General features: G+C 39.0%; 1 protein-coding gene across 8 annotated transcripts in view; it reads right to left on the bottom strand.

The window, feature by feature from the left end:
* grip2b (glutamate receptor interacting protein 2b) overlaps positions 1–22,187 on the bottom strand; it is a 458,459-nt gene that overhangs the window by 71,438 nt on the left and 364,834 nt on the right. For 7 of the 8 annotated variants that reach the window (XM_051921295.1, XM_051921294.1, XM_051921290.1 and 4 more), the window contains exon 10: positions 5,780–5,914. The exons of the other annotated variant lie outside the window; for it this stretch is intronic. In XM_051921295.1, coding sequence (XP_051777255.1) covers positions 5,780–5,914 — 135 coding nt within the window. The remainder of the gene's footprint in view (positions 1–5,779; positions 5,915–22,187) is intronic. 8 annotated transcript variants of the gene reach the window in all.

The following is a 22,187-nucleotide window of genomic DNA, read 5'->3' as shown; positions in this document are numbered from 1 at the left end:
GGAAAAGCAGTATTGGGGCAAGTGGAATCCATTAATGCTGGCCGAGTATTGTTGGACACCAAAATGAGGAGCATTAGAAGATCAGCAGGAACACAACTGTAGCTCAACTGAACTAATGCAGTGCGTCAGCATCATTCAGCGATTAAACACAACAAATTCAATAAAACTGAACTTCATGTTTCTCCAAACCTAAGTGATACGGTCAACCTGAAATTATGTTTGTGTTCATCTTAAAGAAGGCTATCATAATAACTAAAACCTTTCCAAGAAGCAAACTTTTTTTATATTATATAATTTGTTGTTGCTTAGTGTAATTGAAAGAAAACTATTGTGGTAGATTAATTCTTAGAAACCAATAACTATTATAAGACTTTTTTGGGATCGATTGATTTGCTTTGCTCATGTGATTCCTCTATTCAAGCTAATGTTTACAGGTTTCAGGTACTGATGTCTCAAAGTAATGGCTCATAAAAGCTTTAATTATTTTTTGACTCAAACTCTCCTTTCCTCTAGGCTAATGAATGCTTTCGACATACCAGACAGATGACCTTTGAAAACTGAATTCTGAAAGCCTTTTTCCTCACTTACTTATTATTCCATATACTGTATAGCAGGCTTGCTTTCTGCTAGCTGACTGGTACACTTTATTTTTCTCCTGTTTGCCAATATCACTTATTAACTCCATTGTGCTCAACAAAGCATTGGTTCTATAGAAATATATTGTGTTATCTGAATGAATCTTAGGTCATTACAATATTTGACATGGCTGACTGAGTGGCCTTACTAAAAAAAAATCAATTATATTCTATGCAAAAGTCGCAGGTGGATGAAACTCTGGGGAGGAGCAAGAAGATCATGAAAGAGGATTGAAAAAATTATCAACCATTTTATCCTTGAAAGTTCAGAAATCCAAAATGAGCATTTTATGAAAACACAAAAATCAAAAGGCATTTTGATAAAAAACTAACAAATGTGAGAAAGCTCTGGTAATATGTTGCTCAAGTATTTCCATTACAGCAAAGCACACATGCAGGGCTGGCCTGAGTAATAGGCGCCACATGCTATTGGCTGTGATGCTCTCCTATGACCAGAATGCATCAACACAAAACCGCTTTATGACATACAGAAGGTCCGTTATAAGACAGAACAGCATGCATGGAAGAAAAACCAGTTTTAAACACAGGTGATCCACAACACCATGCAGGTTTTAATGGTTAAATATTGAACAGGGAATCTCAAGATGCTATTCTGAGCAATTTTTTGTGAAAAGGGTAGTTTTAAAAGGTGAAGGCAAGGCCATTTTCTGTATAAAATACTGAATGCCCCTCCCTCATACAATGGGGAAAAGCATTGGAAAGATTCTGGTAGTTATATCACTGCAAACCCAAAACATATGGGACAAACATATAGGAAATAGCATGCAGTTCATGCTATCCATTAACCAATGGTTTATCACCATAAGGACTGGTAAGCAAGAAGGGTTTAAAGAATACTCCACTCAAAAATATTTTCTATGTTACATATCCCATGTAGTTTGTAGTGGTGACAGAGAAAAAAATGTAATCTAATGTTTTCATGCAGAATAGTTATAAAGTTTTTGATGTAATAGGTTATCTAAAGTGCTAGACAACAGCAAATAATATCAAAAACATCCATGAATAAAAAAAAAATCTCGTTTTACTAGCATCACATAATCTAAATATTCAGTCATCTAGTCGTATGCTCACAACTTTCCAAACACGTGTAATTTTATAAAAATACTTCACTACAAACCACCTTCGGAAAATGTTTTAATGAAAATGGAATACGCTCAGACACAAATGAGCATTTAAATTGTAGACCCACCTCCCATTGTATCTCAGGATTACTTAGCAGCAGTCTGTGAAACTGCATGAGTAAGTTGGCCTTCTGCTTATTGGATTATCTCTTACTGATAATATCTTCACTTGCTTTTGCTTAACATTTAATCTTTAGTTATACATGTCTCTCGGTGCAACCTTTTTTGTTGTTGTTGTCATGATAAGCGCCATGTTAGCCAGTGGATAAGCTGTTACTAGGATGGACTCCTGACCAATGAGTGAGGCAGTGAAATGGGCCTTTAATTCAAAAGCTTGGGATGAGTCAGAGTGCGTTCCACTTTCATACATGGGAGTATTTTCTGGAGGTGGTTTAACAAACAATATTTTAGTAAAAATGTGCGTTTGGGATGTTGAGTGCACACCAATGGGTGACTTGACATGTAGATTATGTGACACGAGTAATGAAAGTTTTTAAAGGAGTTGTTGATGCTGTTTGTTGTTGTCCAGCGTTTGTCACCAGAAACTTTATTATCTCTGTTCTGCATGCAAAAATGAGATTAAAATTTTTTCCTCGGCCATCACTACAAACTGCATACAGTAAGCAACATATAAAAAAAAATATATAAAAAAATTCTATTTTTCGGTGAAATATTCCTTTAACTGAAAATTTTATGACGACGATTCATTCCAATTAAACTTGGTATGGTGCTTTGAGGTTTAGGAGAAATGTAACAGTTCTACTAGTCTCGAGCAAATAGGCCAAAATGTAAAATTATTTGCAACATAACAATTTTCATTAAACCATCTTAATCAAATTCAAAGCTGAGAAAGGATGAAAGTCTCCCTGAAGGTCCGGGATGTTGGGAGTTATGACTGCTGGAGGTAGTAAACATCAATTTGGGCTCATGTTAATGAGCAGTGCAGTGACATTTATAGCCTCTTGGTAACAGCTATTATCCCAATTTGTCACATGTATAAGTTATAGTCATGTTGGTCAACATACAGCAAGCATCTACTGGAAATGACACAACACATTGTGAAAACAATGTTAATGCAAGTAAGCAGTATCTTTCTCCGGAACATGTCCTCAGGGACTTCATTTGCATTCTGCAAACAGCAGATTATCCATCCATATCTAAACTGAAGCGAATGTATGCCAGTTGTTAGAAAGAGTTTCTCTGATCAGAAAAGCCAGGAAAAAATCTTGAATTGGAAACCCAAACATGTATAAGATAAAAGACAACGGCACACACGGATTCAAGTGTGACAACATATGGAATGGTTCAACCACAAGGGTTTTGTTGTTGAGAAATTAAGCGAGTGGAGAAACTGGACTTGTGGGTTACCTGAATGAAGAAGAACCATGTCTACCTCAACCTGGCAAAGATGGACTTTCTTGTTATCCCAGCTTGTCCATCAGTTTAGCACTGGATCACTGTTTATCACAGCTTACTATCACTAACACCCGGAAAGTCAGTCTGACCTTTGGGTGATGATCGATGACTAGCAGTCCCTTCACTGACCATGTTGTAACAGTCTTGCAGATTCACTCTAAACACCTGCAAGATCAGACCATATCTGGTGGAATATGCACTAGATCTTCTTTGGTCATGTCATGTCTAGACTATTAAAACTCTCTGCAGTTGTCATCCCTCCTTTCAGATCACTGTAGCAACATGTCTAAAGCACAAATCCAGGATTCTTGCCCACAAAATAGTCGCTGGGTTAAGGACATATGCATGGAGACACTTGTGAGGCTCTAAGTTTCTTCTTGACCAATCAGGTCTGCTGATTACCAGCATCTGGTGACGTCACCGCTGCATGGCATCAAATCTCAATCCAAACTCTTTTCATGTGTAGCTACTAACCAGTAGGATGAGCTTCCCACCTCCATTCAAATTTCTGAATCTCTTAATGTGTTAAAAAAGCATTTGAAGGCTCTCCTATTAGGATAAATTTCTAACTGTTAGACTTCTGTAACCTACAGTATTTATTTCCGAGCTCTTCACTTCTGATGATCAATTTTGTAACCTTATCCTGTCACACTTGTTCCAAAACAATCCCCCAGACTGATGTTTACTTGATTGTGTTGACCTCTTTTATAAGTCGCTTGGGATTAAAGCATCTGCTAACTAAACCAATGTAAATGAAAAACATATAAGCTGAAGTAGGGGAAGACCTCACTGGACTCTATGAAAGAATGACCAGTAGTGTATTTGCTATATTTATTTATCATTACTATCAGCTCAACCATAACTGGTTAGTGAGGGAAATGCCTGCACAATGCTAATGTCATTGTAGATTTGCTGGCTGAAAATTTAAAGTATTAAAGATGGCTAATATTTCATTAATTCCTGTATTTTGTGATCAGGAGAATGAGCCCTTTCCCTGGTTTGTGTAGAGAGATTATAGTGCAGCCAACGTGGCAAATATACTCCTTACAAGGCAGCTTTTGTAGAAACTTCTACATAAAGAAACATAAGTTAAAAACAAATCTGTGATGAATCATGATCTTATAGCCTGTAACACCTCCAGGCTCTCACAATGAAGGAAGGCCTTACACGAGAGCACAGAAGACCTTTTACTGGTCCAGTCCTCAGTTGGCTGTTCTCTAGAACTATCATTCAGGCTTTTATGTTTTTGAGGAGCACTTGAAAACTGCTCCAGACAGCCAGCCACTCCTGAGGATTTCAGAGTCTTCTATGTGTAGTACTAGGGTGTTGAACCGTGTTAGCCATTATGAATGCTTGGCTTTTCTCTAGAGTCTTCTATGGAAAAAGGGAACACTATCATAAGTAATAAGATACGTTATAATTCGTTACAAACCCTTACCTATTCTGTTTCTTTTCTCGGTACTCAAATGCGGCACTTGGTGCCACTGCCTACCTGCCAAGTTGTTTTGCCTGCCTAAGGTAAAGTCATCTCTGATGAAGAATCGCAGGAATCATCGGGTAGAGGGGTTCTTTCATCGGATTGGCTGGCCCAGAGCTGACTCAGCTTGGAAAGACCAATAGGGGGAGGCAGCTTGACTCTGAACAAATCTGAATTCTATTACAGTATAAATTCTGCTCTGTACTTGTAATATTTCTTGTAATTATATTGTATTGAGGATATCTTGTGTTCTGTTCTGTGTATTGTGTTGTATTGACCCCCTTCTTTTTGACACCCACTGCATGCCCAACCTACCCGGAAAGGGGTCTCTCTTTGGACTGCCTTTCCCGAGGTTTCTTCCATTTTTGTTCCCTACAGAGATTTTTTGGGAGTTTTTCCTTGTCTTCTTAGAGAGTCAAGGCTGGGGGGCTGTCAAAAAACAGGACCTATTAAAGCCCATTGCGGCACTTCTTGTGTGATTTTGGGCTATATAAAAATAAACTGTATTGTATTGTAACATGATAGAATTCTACTAACTACCAGCTGCCTTAGAGAGTGCGCTCATCATTCAGAGTTACTGCCACCGCACTTGCTGCGTCAGTGTGAAGTAAACATGTACAAATTTTATTTACCTCTTTTCTAAAATGTGTGAACAGTTTTAAAAATGAAATGTTTGCTTGTAAGCAATGGAAAGACCAGATATAAAGTCCTCTAAGCACCAACGAACCCTCAACTGCAACAACGTCTATTCAGTGCTGATGAAAATAGTGATAGGAAGAGAAACGTCTCTCACTTACTACCATCAAATTATGAGATGGTAATAAAGATGAACTAATATTTAATGGAATCCAGTCCATCCAATTTGAATTGAGAAACCATTCTGAACTATTGCAGAAACACATGGTTGTAGGATAGCACAGTGCAACTAAACACACACACACACAATCCAAATGTGCCAGCACTTAACACACAGGACCAGTTACACCAGGAGTTGCAGCCTACCATTTAAGGTGTACGCTACTGACATAATCTCTGCATCTGCCTTGGCAAGGGTTAGGAAAAACGAGGGGGTCAGGTTACACACAGACAGTGTAAAACAGCATAGTTACATTTGCAGTATTCCTGACTGGCCGGAGGGTGGGGCGCACTCCAGTTTGCAGTCTTGCAATGTCCGGGGTGTTGAGAATGGCAATAATTGACACAGGGGTCCCAGCAATGATGGTGATCGCTCTTCTGAATTTTCACTGTAAATCAAAGGAAGAAAAAAGGATGTCTCTCATTAGTCAGCGAAGTAAACAAATGTCTAGGGTTACTCGGAAACAAACAGAAGGGAAGCCGAAAAACAACACCCTGGCCCAAACAAAAAGTGATCTTCTGTATTAAAAGCATTAATGCTTCTTTTAATAACAACCATTCAGAGGGTAGCACTGGTGCTCAAGTTCTTGAATTCTTGATCACAACCCAAACAGCTTTTAGAGTGGCTTAGGCATACCCCGAGTTTACCAAGTGTAAAATGGGCTTCTGATTGTAGAGCCATTTTTAATGTAAACGTATCATGCTTCCTTTGAGCTCTTGTTGACCTTGACAAAACATGAACAATAAAATGCTGTGTGAGTCAGAGCCATTTGTTCTTAAAAGAAGAGACTAATTATAGGTTCTTAACACATTCCTCCCATTAACTGCTATTATGTGGCATGTGTTACTTGCATCGCCCTGGCGTTCACAGCCTGAGTGAAAGGAAAGAGGGGGCGGGCTGCTGGTATTTGTGAAATTTCAAACTGATGGATGTTGCCAACCAGCGCCACACCCCTCTAAGTGTCAAACCTGGCTTGACAAACAACTTGGGGACACATGTTAGCCTGGTTAGTTGAATTTACTACTAAAAACTTGAAGTGACATACTGTTTTGCTTTTTCCGTTTCTTTTAATCAAACAAGCTAACTCATATGTGACAATACTTTGGGCTTCATACTCATTTCCAAGATGTAGATAATAAGCTCCTTCAGGCTCTAGCGATGTTCTGTGATCAGTAAACTGCAGAGGTGACATTCTTAGCAGTGTCATCCTGCAGGAGTGTACCATAGCTTGAGCCCCACCATCTTGAAATATCCGATTCCCAAAGACTCGTAGTAAATTGAGACGTGCAACAGATGCAGGTTTTCACTGCAGCCAATGTCACAATCAGAGAGGCCTCACATTCATGTCTTAGCAAACTTATTATCAAACCATTAGACCATCATATGTCCTAGTACTGAGTTCAGACAGAAGATAAGCTTACCAAGCTCAAACGCTGGGCCTTGCTCATCTCTGACATTCAGTGAACCCGCACCTTATTCCAAAATATTTCTTCATGCTCATGTATTGTGCCTCTGTGATGTGTATTTCTTATGATCTCATTCAAAGCAATTTTAAAACGGGGCAGTTTCATTAAACCGTTAGGACGTCACTTACTGAGCACTGCAGAAGATCACAACACGCAACTACCATATTTAATAATGATGAGCAAAACAGTTTTGTTTTGCATACAGTTTTACAAAATTGTCCCTAAAATTTGCTTTGCTTTTGCAAATGAGATTTTGTGTTTTGTTTTTTTGTGGCTATTGGAAAATAAATATTGCTCCTCAAGGGTTTTTCTGCAGCTTTCCTTGGTCCTGTGCTGCCTTCCATTTGGCTCCACTCCCTATCAATACACTGCTTGCCCACCCACTCACGTTACCAGTTCCACCTCACGTCACTCATTTAGTGGCCATCACTGGTGCCACATAGCCAGGCCATTGGATGCTAGTAGCAGCAAACTGGTGGCAAGTATCTCCTCTGTAGCTGCACCAACTTTCCATGGTCTGTAGCCAGAATAAATTGTGATGTACTTTTGCACATGGAGAAAAAGGCTAAAGAAAAGATGGACAATATATATACTAATGACACACATTTCACTTGTGGAGAAACACAATTTGTTCTGTGAATTGTTTTGAGAAATTCTTTTCAAAACATAATTTGAAGCAAAACTTGGAGTTAAGTTTCATATGAACAGTTTTGCTCATTGATACTTTTCAACATAAATAACCTTAAGTTTACTAAGCAAATAACATCAAATTCTACTAAATTCCCTGAAGTGTACACATGTAAGCCTAGCATTGGACAATAAACCAGATGAAAAACCAACGGGACTCTGGGAGAACATACAATCTCTTCACACATAGTCTATGAGACAAGATTTTGATCCAGTTCCGTTTTGCTTTAATTGCTGTACTAATTCCCCAGTGTTCTCATTTTTTTGTTTTCCTCCATATTTGCTTTATGATGATTATTCATCTATTTCTCAATATGTTCAAGACTTTGCCCTGCCAGGCTCATGTTATGCTCATCATTAGAGACCAAAATGAAGCCCTTCAAAGGCGGAGAGACAGATTTCAAGTTTAATTGGTATAATAGGTAACACTGTATTTACACCAAGTGTCCATTTAACAAATGGTTCCACCGATAAGATTCATATATAATATGATCCATGTGTTAAAGAAAACTGGAGTGCAAACCACACACACAAGCTTTGCTAAGAATCACATGCAGCTTCACACAAGAATATTCTGCACAGGAGCACGTTCACGTCTCTCAAACTGCCACTTTCCATTTCATTGCCATAATAAATTATAGATAAAGAAAATTTTGGTTATGAGCTAACCACAACTATCAGTCATTCTGTGATATAATTATGACGCTGGATTAAAGTGGTCCTAAACAGAAAAGACATCATAGGGCAAAACAGACTCTAATGGAGTAGGGAAGATATAACTGAGAAATAAAGAAATATAAAAAGCAATTTATTCTTCCAAGACAAAAATTTTAAAATGACAGATTTAACAAAAAAAAAATTGTACTATAATAGAATCCAGGAAACAGGTTAAATAACAGCCTTAAAAAACAGAGCAAAGCACGATACAAAGCCAGAATAATAGATCAATGTCAGGGCACAAAAAAAAAACATTTCTTCCTACACAATACTCAGATTACAAATGTGCATCTTCTTGGCATTCACTTTGAGAAACACACTAATTTTAGCATCATAATGAATACCTTATCGACTTAAGGGAAGTTTCCCTTTGAATGCTATTACTTTACCATAGATAATAATAATGCACTTTCATTAAGGAATCATTTGATATTGAAAGGGTGTGTGATAAGAAAACAGGGCCCACTAGCAAGGGGAAAAAAAGATTTGTGCATATCTTCCTGGTGCATTGATTATCTTTTGGCTTTCTCCAAGGCCATTCCTTCCTGCAATTTAGAGATGTTCAGTTTTCAGTTAGGAAGGCAAATAAAAAATTTGCGTCTTTTGCACTGGCAATTACATATTTAGATCAAATGAACAGTGCTGAGGAGAGCAGGCCATTTAGCTAAACAGAGCCCCTCTGTCCAGTTCAGCAAAGGTTTTCTGTATATTATCAAATCCAAAAGGTGATACTCTCAATTTAAAATATGCAGTAACTTGTTCTCATACAGTATGTCCACATTGTAATTTGTGTAAGAAAACACTTCATTAACATTTTTATGAAATTAAACCAATAACAAGTAATCTGTGTTGTCACCTGTTGTGATGTGAGATTTTGCATATAACTTGATAAATATTTTGTATGTCTTTATTTGTAATTTAGGCAAAGCAATGTAACTTAGTGTTACTTTGCCCCCCTAACCCCCCTTTTACGACTGAGTTTCTTTGAATTTTACGACAGAGTTGGGGGGGGTGTGCTTTAAACCAGTTTGGCGAAGTCTTTCAACCCCCGCAAGGAAGCCAGGTTACTTTAACATATGGTCTTGGGGGTGGCAGGTTTTAAGATGTTGTATTCCCCCATTGGTCTGAAGTATGGCTGTTGGGAATTGGCTTGGATCAGAAGCTTTTAAGTATCATGATGTCCTATTGGCTCTAGGGGTTGGACAGATAATCTATAAACCTGCTTGCTCAACCATATTCTCTCTCTCTTACTAACCAACATATGATGAAGAAGTATCCTTCTTACCAAACTGATGAAGACCATCACACCATGAACTGAAAGGACAACACGATGGAGACCACAGTTTAGCAGCCATATTGGAACAGGCATACGGTCTGTTCTGAAGAAAGTTGAGCACCAAAGATGACTTAACTAGCGACATTTTAAATAACTAACAAGTCTGTGTGCTGCCTGAACTACACATCACCATTTAATCAGGTTGTATGGTTGCCAATATTCAAATGTACTTTGTATATTGTTATTATTTATGATTATTATCAATAATACATTATTTTATGTGTAACTTAACTCCTGCTTGTCTTTTTACTACACCTAATTGCCTGAGGTTATAGATATAGAAGGGAAGGTGGGGATAAGTTATATACTATAATACCTTATAAACATTGGTAAATCTGTGAGATTAAATACCTTATAAACAGTGGTGAATCTGTGAGATTAAATACTTTATAAACAGTGGTAAATCTGTGAGATTAGGCATTTTGACAAAGGCTACTTACTAATAATACAATAGGGGAAAGTAGAGCAACATATTACTCTACCAAGACAAAACATCACCGAGGTACAATTTTAAAAGGATTACTCAACCCAAACATTATACTTTTTTATATGTTATTTACTCCATGTAGTTGGTAGTGAATGACAGGAAAAATGTTTGTCTTATGTGTTTGAGGATTACGGACAAAACTTCTGATAGAATATGACCCAATGGTGACCAACTCTGAAAAAGAACAAAAGCTATCAAAAACATTCATAAAAAATTCAAACGTTACTCCTGTCGCCTAATCCACACGTCAAGTCATCCAGTCGTATGCTCACAATGGGTAAAATGCATGCATTTTCTGCTAAAATCTTGTTAAATTAATAACTCTTCCCCATCATTCATTGGTCAAGAGTCTTGCCTTCAGTTCAAAGGTACGATCACATTTAAAGGGGCTTCCTGCTTGTGGGCAACTTATTTTTTTTTTGTTAAACAATATTTTAAGCAAAATATCCAAGAGCCTATGACTGAATGACTTTACATATGAGATTTTTATCATGAATATTTCTTTTTAATGCTGTTTGGTTGTTGTCAAACATTGGTCACCAATAGGTCTCAAAAACTTTGTCATGTCCATTCTCCTTAAAAACTTTATCAACATCACTACAAACTACATGGGGCAAGTAACATATTTAAAAAATATGATTTTGGTGGTTTGGGGGGGGGGGGGGGGGGATTATTCCTTTAAAGTGACAACTGGCATCCACTCTATTAGCTCCCTTCATGACGCTCAGCACTGCTATCACTTGTCACCACTTAATCTATACTTGCTTGTCTTTCTTCATAGTTCCACAGTCCTATTAGCTTCTCTCTGGCATTCTCTCAAGGAGTGCCTTGTCTTTCTTGTAAAAATGAGGGCACCATTTCACAAAATATTCCAGAAAGGCACTCACAAGTATTTAGATGCTTTAGCCCTATACCATGGATCATGGACACTACCTAACTATTTGAATTTCTTTCAATGCCTTGTTGTGAACTAGAACCCTCAAGTCTTTCATATGCCAAACATGTTGAGGTCAAACAAAATTTGCGAACTTACAATGAATATTTTTGTGACATTGATAAATGGATAGGGGAGGTGAGTGCAGTTATGCAGTCGCTCTACCAATCTATAACGGTAAAGAAGAAGCTAAGTCAGAAGGTGAAGCTCTCGATTTACCAGTTGATCTGTGTCCCTACACTCACCTATGGTCATGAGCTTTGGGTAATGACTGAAAGAATGAAATTGTGGGTACAAGAGGGTGAAATGAGCATTCCCTGCAGGTTTACTGGGCTCTCACTGAGAGATAAGGTGAGAAGCACAGACATCCAGGAGAGGTTTGGAGTAAAGCTGCTGACCCTCCACATCGAGAGGGGCCAATTGAGATGGTTCATGTATCTGATATGGATAACTCCTGAACACATCCCTATGGAGGTTTTAAGGGAATGACCAGCTGGGAGGAGTCCCTGGGAAAGTCTTTGGGCTTGCTGCCAGGATTATATCTCCCAGATGGTCTGGGAACGCCTTGGGATTCCACAATATGAGTTAGCAAGTGTGGATGGAGAAAGGGACATATGGGTTTCACTGCCTAGACTGTTGACCCCGTAAATCAGTTTCGGATAAGCGGTGGAAAATGAGTAAATATTATTTGTAAGACATTAAACATTTTGACACATTAAACATTATTTGCCTCATATCTGTCCAACTCTTCTATACTGATATGGCCGACTCTCCTGCATATCCACCTAAATGCAAAATGTACTTGGCTATATTTTTACCCAAATTTTAAAAGACAGAGGACGCACAACCTCTGTGAAGACACTTGTTTGACCTCAACTAATTCAGCAAAACTTCCTTGTACCATAAGCATTGTTTTCTGTGTTTAAGGCATTTCTGAACCCATTTGAACACAACTACTTATTATCCTAATCTTTGGCAGCATATAAAATGGATTTTGAAAGCTGAGGTATGTGATATGATATGCTCGGCTATAATCAAAAATTCTTCCTGAATCTTCCTCAAAAAACTCCCACATCAAAATCTCCTTCTTCTTCCTTTGGACTCTTCTATACTAAAGAGATGATTCTAGATATTTGCCTATAAAGCATATAAACTGACGGGTTATATTGGCTGGCACACTCATCTTTTTATATAAAGGACTAACACCGTCCAGCTTCTTGTCCTTAGTAATTTCTTGGGAATGAGAAAGGATTTCTCAAAAAACACATTAAGAACTTACAAATATAATTAGGGACCTAGCTTATTTGAGCGCTCTTTATGAGCTGAAATTACAGAATGCAACCTTTTATTCCTGAATACCTCCCATTGGGACAATTAGCTGCCAAGATGTTATTTATTAGAAAAGCATTTGTTGCATTGATTTCACATGCATAAAAGGGCTGATGAAAGGTATTGTTGTATTTTCATGCAGGCGTAGGTCTAGTGACTCCAAAGGCTAAATCCAAGAAAAAAAAAAATGGAAGCAATTAGATAGTGAAGGAAAAGAATTCAATCGAAACCAGGAACAGCAAAATCAACAATTTTCAGTAGAAACGAGTGGCATGGTGGAGTAGTGGTTAGTGCTGCTGCCTCGTAGGTCCAAGACAATGGGTTCAAATCTTGGTCTGTCAAGGTAGGAAGCAGTTTTACAGGATATCCTGGTTTTATTCCCACATTCTGAAGATGTGATCGTTGGATTGATTTTGAACTATAATTTGGCACACAATCAGTTAGAGAGAGTGTGTGTGTGTGTGTGTGTGTGCCCTGTCATGGGCTTCTCTACACTGTTCAGCACTCATGTCTAGTGTCCATTGAATAACACTGAGAAAACCTCGAACAACAGAGAAAACTAACATTGTAAGAGTTTGCGCTAGACCCTTACGAACCGCTCGCTGTAAACACGTTTTTTATGAGTTTTAAGCACAGGGAAAAAAATTAAATGCCACTTCTCTTACAACACTTTTCAAACCATCCTCTACTGGCTTTAAATTCCTCACCTTCGCCACTCGAAGAAGGATTTTTTTTTCAGCAAATCGCCATGAATCTTCCTGGCTTTCGCGCATGATCGGCTCTCTTACGCTATCCCCTGCAAGTTGCTTTTCATTCAACCACACTAGCAACAGCTTTTCCACCTCTTCCAGCACTTGAGGCCTCTGCTTGGTTAACATTGTAACTCCTTTTGCAACATCAGCTGCTTTGTTAGGCCCTGTATACGCAAACAAAAGAAAATGGGAAACGGAGAATGGGAAATCATTGGCGCGTACGAACGCGCGTAGGGAAACTGGCCGCCAGTGTTTTTGCTCGCCACCAGAGTGTGTGGTTGTGAACAGATGCAAAATTTTGGCAAACTTTTTGATCGTAACCCGATTTGTACGTGTTTGGAAACGTTTGTGACCAGAGGTTCTACTGTACTTCGATTTCAACCCATCTTATTGGGGTAGCACAGCTCATCTATATTAAAATAAAATTATAATGCCTTCTGTATAGCTTTGGAGTTTTTTGGCTTTGTTTGATGTAATTCATCTGTTTTATACACTAAGGACTTCATTTCAACTTTCTGATCTCATCTTGTCTGTTTATTCTCCAATCATGCCAAAATGACACAACCAATTTCCCAAAAATTTAGCATGTAGGCTGTTGTTGGTCCGACTTAAAATACAAGCTATATAGTGTTTCAAAAATTTCACAGAAGGTAGTTTGATAGGGGATTTCAACCAAGCAGTGCATTATTTCAAAATGGCCGAGATGATCTTAAAGAAATGCTGCATGTACAATAAAGTTGAACCCACATAATATCCAGGTTAAATGGTGTTTGAAAAATTTCACTGCCGGGGTGTTTGTAATATTATTGGGTTTGGGCGATGCATCACTTCAAAACAGCTGACTTCAGTCATTCAAGCAGCCATCCACATTATTAATGCAGGATTTGTGAGACTACAGTAAACCAGCAAGTTAAAAGAAGAAGCAGTCATGGTTCCAATTCACCATGGAGAAGGAGGAGGAGAAGGTTAGGAGCATGCACTGGTACAGAGCATTGTCGCACCCACCACATAATAAACCACCTCAAGATCCTAGATTAGGACCCGAGTGCAGCCATGCAATGGGTGACACCTCAGCACCACACTCGTTCAGATGGAATGGAACAGTAGGAGGTTTTTTATGGTGGCTGGAGTGCCCCAAGTTTTTCCTGCAGGTTGGAGGGCCTACATGCAGGGCTGGATGCAGATTAATGTCATACCCAGGAAGGAGCAATTGCAGGTTAAGGGCCTTGCTCATGGGTCCAATGGAGTAGTCACTTTTACCGTTTACAGGATTTGAACAGGCAATCTTCCGATTGCCAGTGCAGATCCCTAACCTCGGAGACACCACTCCGCTCCAATTCACCTAGGAATTATGGACTCTAATCAGACACAAAAGGAACAAATTCTCGACCCGGCAAAATAGATACAGAGGTAGTGGAGATGACAGATGGTTACAAAAGGGTGAACATTTAAAAAACATGAATATGTGCTTTCTTTCCTTAACCCATTATACATATACTCAGACAACACAGAGTACTTCAGCTAGTCTAAAAATAAAAGCATCAGTTTAGAGGGAAAATACAACACAAGGCCTGTTGATGAGTATCTTTGTCGAAACGTCAGAGGGGAGAACAAGTAAAGGCTACAAAAAAGGAAATGTGGTCTGATAAGTTCAATTGTGGACCAGAAGTCACAACATCCTTATTGATATTGACGGAAAATTACAAGAATATGCAGAACTAAGTTAAGTTACCTCATATAATAACTTATAAAGAAACAAATGTAAAGCAGTGATACCTTAATTAAGCTTTACCTTTTTAATAGCATATTCAACCAACAATTTAATATTCAGAAAGCACTCGGATTCCAGACCAGGCATACATCTTCCATGCACATTTTTACAAATTTGGAAAAAAAAAAAAATTAAAAAGCTTTTTAAATCTGCATTTTTTCTACTGGCTTAAGTTAAGCATCTTTGCATGTCCTCAGTCGATTCCCATTTAAGGGTGTCAAGAAAACCCTTCTACTCAATCTTCCTGCAGCAAAAGATAATTTTAAGCACACACCTATTGTAAATATGTTCAATGTAGGATATGTTTCAACTTGATGTGGCAGCCAAAATCTTTAATCTCTTGAGAAGATTAAAAACACTGCTTTAAGGAAACATCAAAAACGTAAAATCTTAGCTGCTGGAGCAGAGCTTCAGAATCCCCAATCCAGTTTAAAAGATCTGTCAGCCGGTAGCAAAACAACGGAAGCAGCAAGTGAAGTAGCAAAAACTCACAGCTTAGGAAATCAGTTGTATGAGCAGGCATGCCATGCACTATGGAGGAGTAATTATCAGTTTAGTTCATGTTTTAATTAATTGGTGAATTTTGGAAGATTTGCTGAAAATTTCAATAGCTGGAGCCCAATGTAGGTTGGGAATGAGAGGAAGGTGCTTCAGCACATTTTATACTTTATATCATACTTCTAAAAATATTTATAAATAATTGTTTTATTATATTTCATTATTATTTGCCCCTTAAAACCAACACGGAGCATTCAGAACCTAAATAAAGACACAGTTTATGACTATACGAAATGAAATAAAACAAAATACTGCTAGAGGTCTGGTTACATCTTAGCTTGCATATGGAAGCTTATTCTTGTCACTCAAAAAAGTATTGCTGCCATATTTTGCAAAAGAATCATGTTATTTCACAATGATCATTAGATTATTTTGCAGAAATATAGCATTATTTCACAAAGACATTGCCTGCAGGTATCGATAATAGCATTGTGCATGCGTGTGCAACAGCCGTCTAGTGAGAACTAGTGAGGGAGAGGTTAAGCTTGTGCATAGTATGTAATCAAATGACAAGAAATGAGCAAATGTTATAAGTATACATTTAAAACGCCCAGTTTAGGATCACAGGGAGCCAGTGATTACCAATATTTGGTATAAGGCGAAAATGTAGTGAACAGTATGCCAGTCCTTTACATGGCAGAATCGCACAGCTAATCAGAAAAGAGTGTGCTGTGTGTCTGACATGGTCCACAACTGAAAGTCACATAAAATGACATCAGCTTTACAGCTGGAGGAAACAAATAAATGTCCTACTCTGAAAACCAAGTGTTGATGAAATGTTTTTAGCTACTGAGCCTGGAAATGTTGTGGGACCGCTTATATCATGGGTGTCAAACTCCAGGCCTGGAGAGCCACAGTGGCTTCAGGTTATCATTCTAACTCTTTTACTAATCAGTGACCGGTTTTCACTGCTAATTAACTCCTTTTCCTTCATTTTAATAGCCCTGTTTTTAAGGGTTCAGTCCTCTGAATTGATTCTTTTTTTCATTAAATGACAGCCAAACAGAAATGAGATGTGAAACGAGCCAGCAGATGACCGGCTAAACTGGGGCTTTAAACTCCAGCCAATTTCACTCCAGCCAATCTCTTAATTAGAAGTTGTTAACTAAACCCGTTATTTAATTCCACCGCTTGTTGCTGCTCTCATTCTGCAACAGCAGACATTTCTAAAACTTTTCATTTTCTGTTTTTTCGAAGAACACCTTCAAGATGTTTTGGTGACCGGAGAGATCAGCCTGACTGAGACCTTCACCTTTCTTTATTTTCAGATAATGTGAGATGGGCAGAGGTCAGCTGGTCGTGTGGAAGCTTGTTTTGTGTTTCATTATTGTTTGGCTGCTAGTTAAGGAAAGAGAAACACTAAAGAGCCTGACTCAAGTTAATTAAAGCTAAGGCAAAAGAAATTGATTAACAGCAAAAACTGGTCACTAATGAAGAAGATGGTTAGAATGAAAACCTGCAGCCACTGCGGCCCTCCAGGACCAGAGTTCAACACCCCTGACTTATATAATAACCACCATCCAACACTGCACGTCCTGCCTTCCCTGTTGCATTTGTACCACAAATACTGATTCTACTAAGCTAAAGAAAATTTTTCTTAACTGCAAAGGCCCCACACATTGCTTTGACTGCTGTGACTACAATGTCACTTCTTGCAGGCTCTCTTTCAACCTTGTCACACTTATTCTCAACAGTCATGCAGAACTGGCCCGATACCACACTTCCCTCTGGTGCACCATCTGTTAAATTGAACTATTAAATGTAGAAGGCCAATAGTTGCCAGCAACAACATGGCGCTCACTGACAAATCAAGGGCCACGTTCCAAGTCTATCTAGCAAGCTTAAGGCCATATGTGCCACTGACTGATGTGCACTCACAATATACATAAAAGTCAGAATCCTAAAATAATTTCCAATGCTGTTGATGTCATAGAGATTACAGATCCTAATCTTGATGAATCTAACGTTTTGTACTTTGACTTGGGGGCACTGCAGAACCTCCAAACCTCAGACACCACTGCACAGACACAATTCAAATATGATTTTTTTCCTAAAATACCTTTCAAACAGTCTTCCACAGACCACAATAATGTTATTCCACTTTGCTTCTCACTTATCCTCCTCCGCTTGTGCCCTCCCATCTCCAACTCATTGCTCATATGATCTATGATTTCAATAAATTATTTATGCCCTTGCCGAGTATAATCCAGAGAATGCATATATGGCTCCAGGGTTTTGACACTCAAAAATTCGAAAAATATTTGGTCAAAAACTGTGTATCTGACATATTTAGAAAGCTCATATTTTGTTAAAATTGCCATTTTGCTTTTCCTATGAACACCACTATTTTAAAGCTTTTGTATTTGCTGTCTCACTGGCAAATGTTCAGAGAATGCTCCATGACAGGTCCAATGGTGATGTCATTGTAACAATGGTTTAAAGATTATTCTCTGCGATTTCAGGGTATCCATGTTTGATGGATAAACTCCCATTTTGTTGCGATTAAGAACTTTATTTTTGCCATTCCCAGTCTCTGAATATCTGCACTTGTTTTTTTACCCATTCTCATTTTAGTTCTGACACTCAATTGTGTTGTCTCTCTATTTTCTGACTACTTTTCTCCCGGTCATTTTTGATTTTTTCTTTTCCTGTCTGTCACAAGTCAGCATACTCATCTTGGTGAGTTGGAGGGCTCCTTTTTAACCCGGACCCGTGAGTATTCCCAGCACATTAGTTCCATAGCCAGGTGGCACATCTAGGACATGCAGCAACTCCTCCTGACAGGTGAACCTCCTACCAACAGCTCCCTCTAGTGGCTCCCAAGAACCCCAACAGGACTGCCCTTCAGCACTACAACTCCCATGCAGCCCTGAGGTTGACCAAGCAGGAACTACGCCAGAGGCACACTGCCACCCTGTGTACTGGAGGAAGCACATGGTGCAGTCCTTCGTTGTCCTTTCAAAGCTTCACAACATGGAAACGGAACAGCCCATCCATCCATACTGTCCATCTATGGTAGCCTCTAGGCTTGGAAAGCAGACACTAACCCTCCCATTTCAGACTCTCACATATCTGTTCATCACAGTACATACTGTTCATGTCAATAGCGTTTACATCTGGGAAATCCCCCATGACACCCCAAATCCAGTGAATATACACTCTGCAAACGATAAAGAGGGCATTAGATACATGCAAAAAAGAAAACAAAAATGTGCATGCAGCCACCTTATTTGTAGACTGTTTACCTTATGCTCATTTTTAACAACTCCCTGATGTTGCCAAAACAAAACATTTCAAGTTCAGAGCAAAAGATAGGCCACGATTTCTTTCTTTATATAATGCATATGTGCAAAATTAGTAACATCATTAATATCAAAAAACTAGCTTTTTTGGTCAGTTATTTCTGCTCTATTCATATACAATCGTCACAATTACTTAAATGGGAAATATATAAAGTAAATGTGTTGATCACTTAAAACTGTCAGTACCGGCTGGGATTGAAATAAAAAGGACCAAACTCGAGTTTGCCTGCCCTGCTCTGCCTTCAGAAGTATCGATGAACTGTGTTCTCAGGTCAAAATGTCACTTGAAGCATTTCAAATTAGTATAAAGATATCACAGCAGTTACCGTGTCAATGATTTTAGTTTAGCCAAATTCTCAAAGCATGTTAAAAATACATTCCATTGTAACTTTAGCTTTCTTCTAGACAAGCATGGCCCACTTAATTTACTGAGTCTGCACACAAATAATGCTCTGACAGAAGCTGACCCATCCTGGGCAAAGCTGGCACTCTGCGGAGTATTCTGTTCTGTGATTTATACAGCATCTCCAATGCAACCCTGGCTCTCAGTTTGGGGAACAGGCTCAAGGCAATGTCCCCACAGGCTGATATTCCCAGTGTCCATTATCATAAAGTGTCTAGCGGAGAGATGAGTCTATGAGAGCCCAGGATTGTGTGTGTTGGAGATGGTGGTCAGCATATGAGGGCATCTTAGGTAACGGTACCGTCTCCTTTCCCATTTACAGAAATAATTTTAAGTACAACTTCAGTTTTTGTTAACTAAAGAAGTTCTCAGTGGACTACTCCATTGTTACCTATATTGAGAATGAAGGAGAAAACAGAAATGCAAGAGGAGGACTTTGTCAAGTGGTGCAGGGAGAAACTACTAAGGCAAAGACAGTGCAGGACTTCTGGTGTACAAAGAAATCTGCCATGCAGGAGAGGTGGTGATGCTGCAGCAAAACTTTTAGGACTGAAATAAGAAGACAACACAACAGCCTGCCATGCAAAAAGGCACAGAGCAGAATCATTTTTTTTTTTTTCGAAGAAACTCAGGTTCTTCAACCTCCTTGTCATTAACATTAAGTGTGACTTGGGCTTGGAATACTATGCTATTACAATTAACCCCGAGTCAGATATGGGGTGACATATAATGATGCATTTTGCAGTGTTAAGCCTAAATAACGCTCGGGGCAGTAATCTGCTGCTGTCTAGTGAGTGAAATTATATTATGCTTTAAAAAAATCGTGAATATTTCTATGGATTTTGCCACTCTAAAGTTACTCATCAGCATTCATGAGTGGTGCGAAGCCTACAACCAAACTAGAATAGTGTGTAAGTGAGAAGCTGTAAAGCCAGTTTTAGAATAAACTGAAACTGAATCATTAGATAAATCAAGCAATAGTGATGCCAATGTAAATTGGTCATCAGACTCTGACAAAGGTAGTGAGACTGATGCATATGGCATTGCCATGATGTGTCTGGTGACTTCAGTTGTAGAACTTCACAGCGGGATGCAAGTGAGTGTCTGGGGGGAAAAAAGGAAAAAAGACTGATCAAGTAGAAGGACAAGAAAGACGTTTGCCCTCTATGCACTGCTGACAATGCGGCAACTGTCAATGTTTGTGTCAGAAAAAATCTAAACAAGTGCACAAAGAAACACGCTTCTACTGTCTGGCTGTGTCTCAAAACATATCACACGAAGAATGTGTACTAAATCGGCATCAGTACAGCGGTGGGCTCTACATATACCTTTGTTAATGTATTTATGTGGACATTTTGGTATTTACAGGTTTGTGTTACATGTAATAACATTTTTTATTGTTGAAAAAGACTTCAATGGTTTTGACTCATTTTTGTGGGGCTAAATATAATGCTAAGGAGATTAATGTGTTCAACAAGCGGATGGGAATGTTCCACCAGGTGAAAACTGCTAGGTTGCTGTTCGATACTGTGATGTGCTGTAAGAGTAATATTACCATAGGGGGTCCCAGATGCCCGTATAGACTAACTAGGAAGGCCTGGCATATTATAGACCTGACCCCAGATATTAGAGACAGTGGAAAAACTGAGGTTGGTGGCCATCATGACTAATGATGAGCATTAACAGGTCCATAAACACCCTTTGCCACCAGCTTTATTCCAATACTGACGCCCTGGGAGACTATGTCCTGCCATCATGCCTGTCTTTACCCTTTGTCAATAATAACAGACTCTTTGGCATGTAGATTTTTTTCCTCCCAAACACCATGATATGTTAAATTTATGTTGGGTATATTACAGTATGTCTACAGGTTTGAGTCTTACACTTAAATAACAGTTTGAACTTGCTCTGTTTTTTACCATGAATACATTCGGTGTTACTCATGGTACGATAATGGAACTAACTCATACTGAGGATGAAACACAGGCTTACCAGTCATTCCCTCCAGAGTACAACATTGTCTCTAGCAGAATCTCAGCTTTTCTCACGGATATTTCTGCTTGGATTGAACAATAACATCTCCAGGTCAACATGGCAAAGTCAGAACTCCTTGTTATCGTTGTTATTGTCTGTAAGGTTGCAATTCATACACACTGAAGTCTGGGAGGAGGCAGGGTGATGAGTGGAGAGTCAACAGTTATGTATATAATTTTAGCATGTTCAATAATAAAGTCCAGTGAGTTTTACCTGCATTGAGAAAATGTTGTCTGGCATGTTTTTCTTCCCTCACAGGGTGCTACACTATCCCAGCCAGTTAATTTATTCAAAGCCCCCTATTTTCTGTAAAACTTGGCTCATTATTACTAACACCTACCAAGTCATTATGCAACTTTGGGGATGGTGATCGATGGCCAGTTATCCTTCACTGATCACATTGCAAGAATCGTTTCTGACAATCCAAACAATCCAAAACAAAAGTACAACCAAAAGTATCCGTTGAGCAGTGTTAAAAAAAAAAAATCCATAAAATCAGTGAAACGTGGAGATGAAATCCATAATAAATAAATCCGTTAAAATAGAGTTTAAAATGCAGTCTCTCTTCACCCGATCGCAGCCCACCACCTTCTGTCTCCCCGGCTCACCCATCACAGGCGTTGTCGGCAGAACCTCTGCAGCACAAACTCCATTCTGCCGATCCCCATCTTGGCTGCCGCCACACTGCACAGCCAGACCGTCCGAGGTCGGCACACCTCCCATCTTCCTTTGCGCTCACACAGTCCCTCCTCGGAACCACTGGGAGGTCTTATGTCTCGCTCGCCCCACTGTACACACTTAGTCAGTGGGGTGAACCAGCCCCTAGAGCACCTCTACCTGCGCTCCCTTCTGGAGCCCCAGCTCGTGCTGCCTTCTCCTTCCTGG

Source organism: Erpetoichthys calabaricus, chromosome 18 (assembly GCF_900747795.2).
Source record: "Erpetoichthys calabaricus chromosome 18, fErpCal1.3, whole genome shotgun sequence".
In the NCBI taxonomy this organism is placed as follows: Eukaryota; Metazoa; Chordata; class Cladistia; order Polypteriformes; family Polypteridae; genus Erpetoichthys; species Erpetoichthys calabaricus.
The sequence above is the reverse complement of the archived record's forward strand: the minus strand, read 5'-3'. Positions and strand labels throughout refer to the sequence as shown.